General features: G+C 42.7%; 1 protein-coding gene across 1 annotated transcript in view; it reads left to right on the forward strand.

Moving 5' to 3' along the window:
• Positions 1–8,529: 8,529 nt before the first annotated feature.
• The window catches only part of LOC115470780 (dipeptidase 2-like), a 94,942-nt gene continuing 88,738 nt past the window's right edge, over positions 8,530–14,733 (forward strand). The window contains 1 exon segment of the mRNA XM_030204306.1: positions 8,530–9,005. Within this exon segment, the coding sequence (XP_030060166.1) occupies positions 8,951–9,005 (55 nt within the window). The 5' untranslated portion in view covers positions 8,530–8,950.

Here is a 14,733-nt window from a genome sequence, read left to right on the forward strand (position 1 = left end):
AGCTTTGGTTTGGAACACCTTGCTGCTTGAAATTTGGTCCATAGGTGATTATTTGTTGTTCCATAAAAAAATTGAACAATATCTTCTTATATTCCTTTTCATAAATCTTTGAATCTCATTTATTTTCTAAATATGTTAAGGCTTAGTTTAGTCAATCCATATTTAGATTATGCTTCAGGTTATGTAATTCTCAGCAATATGTATTGACTTCTTACTTGTAATCCGCTTAGAATCTTTATGGAAATGAGCAGAATAAAAGCACCGTGAATAGAATAGAATAGAATATAAATATGGGGGATCTTAAATTGCATATGTCTGAATGGATTGTTATTTTGTAGTGTGACATGCTAGAAATCTCTAGTACATTCTTGTGCAACCTGCATTAGACTGTAAACATAATTTGATGAATATAAATCCTGCATTAGTATTACTATTGTGTGCCAAAATTCTGAATTATGGTTCTGCCAATGTGCACAAAAATATATAAATAATGCAAAGGCTGAAAATGGTTATTCTACTAAGAGGAAAAAACCTCAGAAATTCAAGGCTAATAACATTTCTGCTATTTTATGAACTAAATTTCTTTCATGGTCAAAAACATCTAAATTTATCGACATATAACTTTGTAACAGAACCGTGAAGCTGTCCACAGATGGATAACAAAGGTGGAGTCAATCAAAGGAGGAAGCAAAGTTTATCCATGGATCTGACACAGCCCATGTTTCCGCAAATGCCTACATGAGAGGTCTATATACAGAAAAACAAAAACATGTTAAAAATTAAATATTTCAGTGAGGAGAGAGTAGCGTGATCAACAAGACTCTTCCAAAGGATCACAGAGACGAGATGAAGAATGATAACAAGACACTTTATTCTATTTTAATAGCTTGATACAGCATGACTTGACAGGGTACAGTATTTCTGCAAAAAGTGCCTGCTTCAGGAGTCTGTATTTGGTTGTTGTCAATCATTAGGCATATAGACAGCTGGGTGACTGGTGGATGTGAGGATCGCCTGGTGACTTGCCTGCCTGGTGCGAAGGTGGTGGATCTGAGGCGTCAGCTAGATAGGATTTTAGATAGTGCTGGGGAGGAGTCGGCTGTCTTGGTACGTGTGGGTACCAATGACATAGGAAAATGAGGGAGAGAGGTTCTGGAAGCCAAATTTAGACTCTTAGGTAGAAAGCTCAAATGCAGAATCTCACGGGTAGCATTTTCTAAAATGCTACCCGTTCCATGCGCAGGGCCCAAGAGACAGGCAGAGCTCCAGAGTCTCAATGCGTGGATGAGACGATGGTGCAGGGAGGAGGGTTTTAGATTTGTTAGGAACTGGGCAACATTCTGGGGAAAGGAGAGCCTATTCCGAAAGAATGGGCTCCACCTTAACCAGGGTGGGACCAGGCTGCTGGCATTGGCATTTAAAAAGGAGATAGAGTAGTTTTTAAACTAGAAACGGGGGGAAGGCCGACAGTCGCTCAAAAGCGCATGGTTCAGGATAAGGTATCTTTCAAAGATACCACCAAAACAGGGAAGCTAGGGTATCCTGATAGTGAGGTTGCAAAAGAGATCATAGTAGATCAGGTGTCATTAAATAAAAATAAAAAACAGACAAAAGATTGCAAATTAATACTGTCAAGTACTGAGAATGATGCAAATAGGAACAACAAACATACTTTGAAATGTCTATATGCGAATGCCAGGAACCTAAGAAATAAGATGGGAGAGTTAGAATATATTGCATTAAATGAAAAATTAGATATAATAGGCATCTCTGAGACCTGGTGGAAGGAGGATAACCAGTGGGACACTGTCATACCAGGGTACAAATTATATCGTAATGAGAGGGTGGATCGAATTGGTGGAGGGGTAGCATTGTATGTTAAGGAGGGCCTTGAATCAAATAGATTGAAAATTCTGCAGGAAACAAAACACATCTTGGAATCCCTATGGATTGAAATTCCATGTGTAAAGGGGAAAAGGATAGTGATAGAAGTGTACTACTGTCCGCCTGGCCAGGATGAACAAACGGATGCAGAAATGTTAAAGGAAATTAGGGACACCAACAAATTAGGCAACACAATAATAATGGGTGATATCAATTGCCCCGAAATTGACTAGGTAAATGTAACATTGGGGCACGCTAGGGAGGTAAAATTCCTTGATGAAATCAAAGACTGCTTTATGGAGCAGCTAGTACAGGAGCCGACGAGAGAAGGAAAAATTCTAGACCTAGTCCTTAGTGGAGCGCATGATCTGGTGCGGGAGGTAATGGTGCTGGGGCCGCTTGATAACACTGATCATAATATGATTGGATTTGATATTAACTTTGAAGTAAGTATACATAGGAAATCAAATACGTTAGCGTTTAACTTTAAAAAAGAAGACTATGATAAAATGAGAATGGTGAAAAAAAACTTAGAGGAGTGGCTGCGAGGGTCAAAAATTTACAACAGGCGTGGATGCTGTTCAAAAACACCATCATGGAAGCCCAAGCCAAATATATTCTGCGTATTAAAAAAAGAGGATGGAAGACCAAACGACAGCCAGCATGGTTAAAAAGTGAGGTGAAGGAAGCTATTAGAGCTAAAAGAAAATCCTTCAGAAAATGGAAGAAGGAACTGACTGAAAATAATAAGAAACAGCATAAGGAATATCAAGTCAAATGCAAAGCGCTGATAAGGAAGGCTAAGAGGAACTTAAAAAAAAAAAGATTGCGTTGGAAGCCAAAACACATAGTAAAATTTTTTTAGGTATATTAAAAGCAGGAAGCTGGCAAAAGAATCGGTTGGACCGCTAGTTGACCGAGGAGTAAAAGAGGCGATCAGGGAAGACAAAGCCGTAGCTAGAGATTAAATTAATTCTTTGCTTCGGTCTTCACCGAGGAAGATTTGGGTGGGATACTGGTGCTAGAAATGGTATTCGAAGCTGATGAGTCGGAGAAACTTAATGAATTCTCTGTAAACCTGGAAGATGTAATGGGGCAGTTCTACAAACTGAAGAGTAGCAAATCTCCTGGACTGGATGGTATTCATCCCAGAGTACTGATAGAACTGAAAAATGAACTTGCAGAGTTATTGTTAGTAATATGTAATTTATCCTTAAAGTCAAGCGTAGTACCGGAAGATTGGAGGGTGGCCAATGTAATGCTGATTTTTAAAAAAGGTTCCAGAGGAGATCCGGGAAATTATAGACCGGTGAGTCTGACGTCAGTGCCGGGCAAAATGGTAGAGACTATTATAAAGAACAAAATTAGAGAGCATATTCAAAAGCATGGATTAATGAGACAAAGTCAACATGGATTTAGTGAAGGGAAATCTTGCCTCTTCAATCTACTACAATTCTTTGAAGGGGTGAACAAACATGTGGATAAAGGTGAGCCGGTTGATATTGTGTATCTGGATTTTCAGAAGGCGTTTGATAAAGTACCTCATGAAAGACTCCAGAGGTAATTGGAGTATCATGGGATAGGAGGTAGTGTTCTATTGTGGATTAAAAACTGGTTAAAAGATAGAAAACAGAGAGTAGGGTTAAATGGTCAGTATTCTCAATGGAGAAGGGTAGTTAGTGGGGTTCCCCAGGGGTCTGTGCTGGGACTGCTGCTTTTTAACATATTTATAAATGACCTAGAGATGGGAGTAACTAGTGAGTTAATTAAATTTGCTGATGACACAAAGTTATTCAAAGTCGTTAAATCGCGGGAGGATTGTGAAAAATTACAAGAGGACCTTACGAGACTGGGAGTCTAAATGGCAGATGATGTTTAATGTGAGCAAGTGGAAAGTGATGCATGTGGGAAGGAGGAACCCGAATTATAGCTATGTCATGCAAGGTTTCACGTTAGGAGTCACGGACCAAGAAAGGGATCTAGTCATCGTCGTTGATGATATGTTGAAACCTTCTGCTCAGTGTGCTGCTGCGGCTAAGAAAGCAAATAGAATGTTAGGCATTATTAGGAAATGAATGGAAAATAAAAATGAGGACATTATAATGCCTTTGTATCGCACCATGGTGCGACCGCACCTCGAATATTATGTTCAATTCAGGTCGCTGTATCTCAAAAAAGAAATATTGGAATTAGAAAAGGTGCAGAGAAGGGCAACGAAAATGATAAGGAGGATGGGATGACTTCCCTATCGATCCAGTTACTGTAACACATAATTCATGTTATCCCCCCCACATAACCTCCCCATTGCTAATTGTTGCTTTAACTGGAACCTTCCCCCCCCCCCCCCCACTTCCAGAAAAAAATAAAACCTTTGTATCCATTAGGAGTGTGCAAAGAGAATATCATAACATCCCTACTGACAAATTTCTCATCACTCTCACTCACTCACTCACTCACTTACTCACTCACTCACCCTACCTTTAGAATCCCCACCAGTCTCAACAAGGTGAACAGTACAATATTTCTAATTGAAGTCATAACCCCCTGTTTCTTTGACCCATAAGAAAATTGAAACACTTCTTCCCACGGTCCCTGCTTCAGTTTTATACCTTCCTGTTTGGTTTCTTGAAGGAGAGCTATATCAATGCCCTCATAAGTACATAAGTACTTATGAGGGAACTCTGGAATTCGTTGCTGGAGAATGTGGTGAAGGCGGTTAGCTTGGCAGAGTTTAAAAGGGGGTTAGACGGTTTCCTAAAGGACAAGTCCATAAACCGCTACTAAATGGACTTGGGAAAAATCCACAATTCCGGGAATAACATGTATAGAATGTTTGTACGTTTGGGAAGCTTGCCAGGTGTCCTTGGCCTGGATTGGCCGCTGTCGTGGACAGGATACTGGGCTCGATGGACCCTTGGTCTTTTCCCAGTATGGCATTACTTATGTACTTACAGTATGTATTGCCATACTGGGAAAGACCAAAGGTCCATCGAGCCCAGCATCCTGTTTCCAACAGTGGCCAATCCAGGTCACAAATACCCAGCAAGATCCCAAAAATGTACAAAACATTTTATACTGCTTATCCCAGAAATAGTGGATTTTCCCCAAGTCCATTTAATAACGGTCTATGGACTTTTCCTTTAGAAAGCCATCCAAACCTTTTTTAAACTCCGCTAAGCTAACCACCTTTACCACATTCTCTGGCAACGAATTCCAGAGTTTAATTACAAATTCGTTTAAAATTTACTACATTGTAGCTTCATCGCATGCCCCCTAGTCCTGGTATTTTTGGAAAGCGTGAACAGACGCTTCACATCTACCCGTTCAACTCCACTCTTTATTTTATAGACCTCCTCCTTCAACTGCTTTAAAACTTGTATTCCTTTTTATCAAATTGAGTTACCGCCCCATATTCTATGTAGCAATCATAAAATCACTCTTCCCCCCATATGAGATCATACAATCTTCAATAATTAGAGGACTCCATCAAATGTATTTACCTTGTTTACAGTAAACTTGTGATTTTAAATTATTCTTCACCTCCCTTCCTGTATCCCCTATCTCACCCCCACTCACACACCCAATTTCCTTCCTTCTGCACAATGAACAGAAGAATCCGCAGCCAAGCGGAGAACTCGAACTCCCCACGGGAAAACACAAGTGTAAGTGAGAGTGGGATGTTTGACCACGGAAATTCAAATCCTGGAGACAAGAATATTAAAAAGCTTGTTTATAGATAAAAAGACTCTTTTCCGTGGTCAAACATCCCACTCCCACTCTCACTTACACTTTTGCACAATGAAAACATCATGCCCCCTCCCCTCCCCAGAACAAAGATACAAAGAACACAACAGATGAAATGCCCTAGTGCAATCATATACCACCTTCACCAGACCCTCAGAGTTCTCTGCATATATTAGCCTACATTCAGTCTTGCCCAATAACTTCAGATTCTGATAGAATTACATCCTCTTGGGCGCTGTGCCAACTGCTCACAGAATGGACAGATTCCAGTCCTTTGCCATGTGATTCTTTATCCGACTCCTCAAATCATTTCTGTCTGCCTCACTTTCACCTCTGGGCACATTGAGCTGCTTAGGTACTCCTAGTTGTTGGGCCCCCACTTTAGCAGGAATGCAGGAGTATCCTCAAGCCAGGTGCTCCTTAAACACTTGAAAATTCGTGTTCTTAGTTCACAGAGCTGCCAAGTTACTCATTCCAGGAGGGAGACTTTTTGGCCAGTCCTGGATTTTATTTATTTATTGGGATTTATTTATCTCCTTTTTGAAGGAATTCACTTACAAGCAGATGATCAAAAGCCCCATGCAGTTCCAAACAGTCCTCTAAAATAGCGCTGTAACAGAAAGGGGTGTTATTAGACCTATGATCAGAGATAATTGCATGCAAATTTAAGCATGCATGGGGTAGAAGTACTTGAGACTTGTGCCTGAGCATGTGCTCAGCACAATCGTCCCGCACTTGTTTGACAGGTCTGGGCTGTCAAAAGCTCAAACCTGTCAAACACAGGGGCTGGAGGTCCATGGGACCATCAGGTCCCAACTACCCCTGCCCCCTAACTTCTCTCAACATTTCCCAAACAGTCCCTGGTGGCCCAGTGGGCAACCAACCCCCCCCCCCCCCGAGCGACAGGGGGCTGGAGGTCTGCAGGACCTTCGGTCCCCCCGACGATTCCCCCCCCCCTAGGTTCAGGGAGGGCTGGAGATCCGTTGGGTCTCCAGCCCCTCTAACCCCCCAGCAAAGGGTCCCTGGTGGTCCAGAGATCTCCCTTATATGGTGTGTAGCCCCGCCCAGCGCATCCCAGGATACACGGGGCAGGGCTGGGCACCGCCATTTTGCGACGTCGAAGGAAGAGGAGGGAGGCAGGCTACCTCCCTCCTCCAACCCACAAGGTAGGGGGTGGGGGGTAGAGAGGGAGGGGGCAGATTGATCACTGGACCACCAGGGAACCTTTGCTGGGGGGGTTAGGGGGGCTGGAGACCCACCGGACTTCCAGCCCCCTGTCACTGGGGGGTCCAGGTTTGCTTTGTTGGGAAATGCATGCTGGACAGGGCTCACCATTCCTCCCCAATGATCTGCAAACCCTAACGCCAGATAGGGTTTGCCGCAGCCAGCGACCCAATCTTTGGCGCGCTGGTCGCTGATCATTGGGGGTGAATATGTTTAGCCATGTTTTGCATGCATTTGCATGCTAGTTGCGTTCAGAGCCCTTGAGCGCATTGTTTCACGCGCTTGGGGACTCTCATCATGGGGCAATAGCAAACACCAGTGCTAGTACGGCGCTAACAGCCTCTAGCGCCGGCGTTTGCTTCTGATCATCCCCCTGTCAAGGAGGTATACAGTAAGAATAGATCAAACATGAGCAATATGCAGTTACAGCAGTAAAAGTATTCAAATAACAATATAAAGTATGACATGGTATACTACTTATAATGTCAACACAATACGTAATAGAACATTTTAATTGATAGTGAAGGGTAAAGCTAAGATGGAACATATAGGTAGGTAAGAGAATAAGAACAGTTAGAAAAAAAGTTGCATCTGAGGTCAGAGAGATGGTTAAATATTATCTCAGCTAGGGTAGGAGTTGATAAACATGTCCTGCTGCAGTATGTGCAGCCTGTGTCACTCCTTGTGTGTGTGAGTGAGACTAACAAATTAGTTACTTCTTCCATTAAAGGCCTGGTTGAAGAGCCAAGCTTTCACCTGCTTCCTGAAGTAGAGATATTCTTGTGTTAAGTGGAGCCTTTCAAGCAGTGCATTCCAGAGTGTGGGGGCTACTCTGGAGAAGGCTCGCTTGGTATTTCTGCCAATCCTATCCTAGTGCACCATGGGACCTGGGGCACTGAGTTCAATGGACACCTACAAATACTACACTTTTGGATGTAAGTTTAAAACCAGGACCAGCCAAAAAGTCTCCCTCCTGGAATGGATAACTTGGCAGCTCTGAGTTCTCTTATGAGTGGAGTTCTCTTTAGGGGGGGGGGGGTTCTCAAGTTGCATTGCTGAAGAGTAAAGTCCACAATTTTCATAAAAGCATGCATGAGTTTCAGGAAACGATTGCAAATAGTTGCGTTTACCATCCATGTTCATCATGAACGTTGCAAGGTACCATATCCCTGCTCCTTCCCCTCTATTTGTGAGCTCATGTTTTTAATGCAGCAGATCTCTACGACAGTGTGGCATTTCTAAACTTCAATCCAGAAAGACTCAAATTCTATGATGTTCAAAAATACATTCCTGCTGATGCAGGGCAAGGTGTAACATGTAGTTGGCTTCTTGAAACCACAGCAATTTTACTATTATTGCATGGGGAGGCATGTCCAGGTTGGGTTTAACAGCCAGTTCTCTCTGTGCATGCTCCCGTTTATATCTGATATTCTCTTAGCTGTCTGATTGCTCTCCAGATTGCTTTTTAAAAATATTATTGTACCAAATGACCAATAAGAGGCTGACAACTATGACTCCAGGCTTAATGTGTACTTATAATTTAGAAAAACTATACACAAGTCAAATAGTTCCAGAAACACAGAAAGCCCTCCCTTGAAACTGATTACGTATTTTGCCTCTGCTGTTGATAGCTGATCTGAATGAACCACACAAAGATTGCCAGTCAGCACAGCTTGTATCAGTCTTCTTACTGTTTTCTCTTCTTCTTGGCTTGCCTCACTTGAAAGACACCACAAACACAGGCAGAAATGCTAACATTTCTGAAAAGTAATCTTCCAGAAATTGGATTGCAACATTAGTTGCTCGTGAAAGCTTGGAGACATTTTAAAAATAATATTTTCTCCTTTTCATTGATGATGATCAATGCTTTTGCCTTCTCCACAGGCAGTACCTAGACTGCTATCCCTGCAAAAGCTCAAGGTGCAAAAGACTGATGAGACCTATTTTCTACAGAGCCCAGCATGCCTTTTCATTACCTGATAAGTTTTATCACTTGTGTGCATGTGGCTGCATGAGGCTGAGCTAGAGATAAGAACATCCTGTTTCAGAATATTCAAATGCCTTGGCTTTTATTTTTCCTCTTTGTGTAACCTTATTCATGGAAAGGAGAAACTTGCTGAAAGAGAAAGATGTTCTGAGGCATGTCTACCATAGTAAGTATTGCTATGTTTTTCTTTTTAGCAATTTTTAGAACTTACTCTTTATGGTGGTTCACCCTGTTAACTGAAGGAAGCAATTGGTACGAGTGTTGGTCACGAGGGACCAGGTTAACCTTGAAAGGGGCAACTCGCCTCAAGATGGGTTTGCTTTGGGTGGAATTTTCAGCTACCTTCCAGAAGCTGAGGGTAGAAGTGGAGTGGAGGGGAGGTGGAAGGGGGGGGTGAGCATGTGTAGTTGAGTGGGTAAGCCACATTGGTTACCTTAATTTTTTTTTCAAATAATTTTTTATTATAGTAACCAAAACAAGAACACTGCAGCATATCAAAAATACATAAAATAAAAAAACATTGTAAATTATGCAAGCATCATTGAGGAAGGCTGCAATATATAACCAATAACCAATTCTGTATATATAGGCATCAACAATATGAGAGAAAGAGAAAAAGTGAGAACATGGAGGAGAAGCATACTTGAAGTAAGAGAGCTAGGTGATCAGTAAAAGAGATATAATCAGTGGCGTAGCTAGGTGGGGTGCCAGGGGAGCGGCCTCTCCCCTAAATGGAGTTCTGCTGGTGCCAGCGCCTATTTTTTTTTGTTGTGCAGCACTGCAAATGTACACCGGCACCGGCGGAAGTCTGCTCTCGCTCCCCCTGCGCCATCAACCTGGCTGAACCTGGCTATGCTTCTGGATATAATCCACAAACACTACATGTTATATATATATAATAACACATATGCCCCGGCATTCTGTATATTGTGCTGAGATTTTTGTGCAGAAATCAAAGTTTGTTCCATAACAATGTATATAAGCTAATTGGTTAACAAGCTAATCAGCGTAGCTAACTGGATGTTAACAACCAATTATCAGCACTAATTGGCATTAATTAGAATTTATGCGCAGAACTGTCTATGTGTATTCTGTAACATGGTGTGTGTAAATTCTAAGCCGTTTAGTTGAAAAGTGGACATGGAATGGGTGGGTTATGGGTGTTTCTAAAATCTGACAGGAAAACCAAAAATACCATTGTAAATTTGGTAGGTCTAGACCACCTAATTGTTTGGGGGTAAAAAGAAGATGGGCGTGCTACTTTTTAATGTACGCTAACAATAGAGACAGCCATTATATGCCTATGGGTGTCTCTAGCATTAGTGTGCGCTAAAATGTTTGCGTGCCCACAGCGTGGCTTAGTAAACAGGGCCCATAATGTATAATCTTAATTTCATAAAAGAAATTCCTAGGAATGGAGATTGGTAAGATCATAAATAAAAGAAAGTATTTTAGGAAATTCTCCCCAAATTCTCCCCAACCATGAGAAGAAGTAGTTGGGACATTCAGTAGAAAGATCTTTCTGAGGTAAGGAGTGCAAAAGCTGCAGATAATTAAGATCATATAGATGATTTAGGCGATTTGAAGCAATTATGCCCAGATATCGAAAGCGGGAGGTGGTTACTTTAATTTTGAATATAAAGACCTGCTGAATCCTGGAGCTGTGATTGGTTCTGCTGGGGTCAAGAGGAGGGCTGTGCACAGTATTATTTATTGAAGCTTACCCTGAGTTGCTGGTCTTTTCTCCCTGCTCCTTGGAAGCAACCTTCCTTCCCACCCACCCTTGTTGTAATTCTAATTTGTTTTTGGTGATGATTGCTGTTTGGTTTCTGCTCTTTGTCGCAGTTGGAGTATACACAAGCTGTGGGGTATTCAGAGCCAGATTAACACTAGTGGGCCCACATAATGGGATTTCTCCTTCCTCCTCCCCCAGATTTATTATTCTTGACTCCACCCAACATTTTACTTCTCCAGAAGTAGCAGGGATAGCCATTCTTTTCTAGAAGATACTTAGCCTCTTCTTTGAGGAGGTGCCATCTGTGCTCCAGTAGCCCTTGGAAAATCATCCCATGTTCCAGGAAGCAACAATGTAAATTTAAATAATTTTCACAGCCTTACATTCATTTGTAGACTTTGAGCTTCTCTGCCCTGGCCTCAGGGACAGTGATCTGGGCCCCCGGGCAGTAAGGGTCATTGGGCCCCCCTGGCTGCTGCCTGCTGCCCCCCCTACCACTGCACTGCCGCCGTCCCCTCCAATATACTACAGCCCCCCCCCCCTACTGCTGCAGCTCCCTTCTCACAAGCTACAGTCCCCTGAGCCTCTGTGGGCCCTTCCTGGTCCTACCTTGAAGGGCCCTGATGGTCTAGTGGCTTCTTTTGGGGCAGGAAAGAATCCCACTCTTTCCTGTTCACTACCACTATTCTTCCTGGTGCTGCTGTGTTTTCAGAATGGGCGCCGAGACTTCCTGTGGTAGTCTCGTGAGTCTCGACAGTCTTGCGAGACTACTGCAGGGAGTCTTGGCAGCCATTTCTAAAACATGGCAGCGCCGGACAGAACAACGGCAGTGGGCAGGAAAGAATGTGGTTCTTATGTGCCCCCACAGAGGCCACTAGACCACCAGGGCTTGGGCTTTCAAGGTGGGACCGTGGAGCTGTAGTATGCGGCAGTTGTGGGGGAAGGGGGAGAGCGTCGGCCCCTAAAGCCTCTGGGCCCTTGGGCATTGCCCAGTTGCCCAAATGGTCAGTCCGCCCCTGCCTGGCCTTTATTCTTGATTGAGTGCATTAAGGATAACAGCTACATTGCTGTTTGCTAACCGATTAATACATGCTTAACGCATGAGGCCTTACCACTTACAAAATAGGTGTCAATAAGTGCTCACACACACCAGTGGTGTAGCCACGGGGGGGGGGGGGGGGGGGGGTCTGGGCCCCCTCAATTTTGGATTTGGGCCCCCAAAGTCTGCTGGTTTGGCTGGCAGGGATCCCTGCCAGCAGAAGCTTTCCTGCGGTGATATTCAGCACCAGGCTGCCTGTCCTGCTTTCCCCTCCCCCGTGTTCATGTCAGGCTTGCACATGCTCAATTTCACTAAAACCGAGCTTGCGTGTCAGGGCAGGAAAGCGGGACAGGCATCACAGCACTGAATATTGTTTCAGGAAGGATTCTGCTGGTGGGCTTTAGGATCGCCACCAGCCTAGGTATGTGAGGTTGTGGTGGGAGTTGAGAGTGGCAGGCAGGTGGGGCAACAAGTGACCCCCCCCCCCCCCCACTTAGGGCTCAGGCCCCCTAAAATCGATGTCTGGCTATGCCTCTGTCACGCACTAATGAGACAATTAGTGCATGGCCATTATTGCAAAAATAGAAAAATCAGCCATTTGTTGGCAGTGCTAAAAGTGGCCTGAGCGCACAGGAAAGACTTTTTAGCGCTGCTTAGTAAAAGAGTCCCTAAGTCAGTTTAGATTTTTTTTTATTGGGGGAAGGGAGTTTAGCAGCAGCATTTTTGTCATCATGAATGAGCTGCATTAGATAATAGTCACTAGTCATGCCGAGTCTTAACAGTAGAGCTGTAATGACTTAGATTTTGGTACCCAGCAACACACTTCCCACGCTCTTCGGGAATGTTCAGCCACCACTACGCCTCACTTCCTATGAGCAATGATTGCAAATCCTGTAGGTTTGGGGTTTGTGAGTTCCAGTTCCTCCTGTTACACTTCTAGGGTTTCTTAACTAGCTATTCAGTTCCTGAAGCTGGGGTATAGATCTTTCTAGCTTTGCTAATCTGCAACCAGTTGTCATCTTGCAGTTTAGTTTCACCTTTTACTCTGCAGGAGTTTTCCATCTTAGACACCCCAAGAAGCATTTCCATATAACATTATGCCAGCAGTTTCAGCACTCAGACTTGAATGCATAGCTTGGCTGAAAATATGTATAAAATATATGAATAATATCTAAACAGAGGTAATAAATAGAAATAAATATTGGACTAACAATACATTTTTTGACAAGCTTCTGAAGGGTTAATAGTGCACTAAAGTTCTTTAATTCATATCTACAAAGAACAAACAACGAAGACATGGGCCATGTTTTGGCTCAAAAGGCCTTCCTCAGGAGTCTATATAAAAACATATATACATAAATACCATACAAATGTTAAAAAAGATATAGAAGTGATAACAAATAAATAGAAACCTATGATATAATACAGCAAAACAAATATATCAAAATATCAAGGGAGAAATGTAAACCATGCAAATACATAAACTTACAGCCACAAAAGATGACAAAACATCAAACAATTAAGCCCATAAAGCATGTAGTACAGGAAAGAACAAAATCAGTAACCTGGCAGTATAGAGCTATAACAATAAAAATGCAAATAAAAATGAATTAGCTTTTACCTTATAATAGGCCCCTTTAGGCTGCGGCAAAAGAGGGCCTGCGCTGGCATCGGTGCGTGTTTTTCTCCCACGCCGAGGCCCCCTTTTACCACAGTGGGTAAAAGGCAAGTCTCTCTTTCCTGCAGGAAATTGCCTTTAAGCAAGTAACCACGTGGCATTTTGGAGGGGAAGGAATCTTTACCGCCACTCATTGAGGTGGCGGTAAGGGCTCCCACACTAACCCGGCAGTAACTGGGCAGCACACGGCACTGCCCGATTACCGCTGAGTACACTCTGGCGCTACAAAAATAAATATATATTTTTGCAGTGCCGGATATGATGCCAGATATGCTGCGGTAGCCCGGCGATACTTCCTGTTTAGTGAGTGGAAAGCCCGCATTGGGCTTACCGCTGATTAGTAAAAGGGTCCCAATGTTTGCCCAATGGAGGTGTACAAATTCTCACTGTATACTGTTTGTAGTCCAATAAAAAAGACATTACCTGATTTTCCTTTGTTTTGTTTTATTTTGTTGTATTTCTATTTATTACCTTTAAAGTGGACTAACATGGCAACCACACTACTTTATCTAAGTAAATAAAAGTAATAAGAAAAGACTTTGCTATGGTTGCTGAAAGTGTAAGGAAAAATAAGTTAAACATTTATAATTTATCCACATTCTTTAATGTGTTCATCAGAGTGCTGAATATTTACCCCCATATGTAAAAAGATGAAAATTGGGGTAAATGTATATTGGGTTGGTACCCCTTGGTTCTCCTGAGGTTCAGGGCTGGCATGCCATAAGCTGGTAGAGAAGTCTGGTTGCAGGGGAAAAGCTGTCCTGATGTAATTTTTATCTTTCCAGTATAATCTGATCAGCTGTTTAATCAGACCACTGGCAGGAATAGTTAGGCCAGCACAGAACAGATGGAGTTCATCCAGCTCCCATAGCTGTTGTAGTCTGAAGGGGGAGAGACTGCTGATCACCCTGGTGGCATCTGCAGGCAGCTGCAAACCCTGAAGTAAGTTCGGTTCATGTTGCTGCTGAGAGCTGTTTCTGCAGGAAAGTGACCAGAGAAGGAGCGGCAACATGTACCACTGGAGAGCACTTATGACACTTCCTGCTGCTGTAGAAGAACAATGAATCACGCTGTTATTGTGGCAGATATTTCAGCCAACATTCCCTTGCTCTAAACACCACACCACACTGCTATGTTCATGGTACAACTCATACCCCCAAATTATATATATGGTACCCAAATTTGGGCAACCCAGGCAAATTAATTAGTTAATAAGCTGTTAACAATCAATTATATGATTACTATAGAAACCAGGACTACTGCTATCTATACCAAGAAATACTTCAGTGTCACAAATATTATAGCCATTCATAAATATATTATATTTTTGTAGCGTACCCTCAGATATTACCCACTCTTTTAAGCAGACAATAGTACTGCTAACTGGTGGTATAGCACTTCTTTCATCGGGTTACTATTTTAAGGTTTTTTTTTGTGTTTTT

This window comes from Microcaecilia unicolor, chromosome 5, assembly GCF_901765095.1.
Source record: "Microcaecilia unicolor chromosome 5, aMicUni1.1, whole genome shotgun sequence".
Lineage (NCBI taxonomy): Eukaryota > Metazoa > Chordata > Amphibia > Gymnophiona > Siphonopidae > Microcaecilia > Microcaecilia unicolor.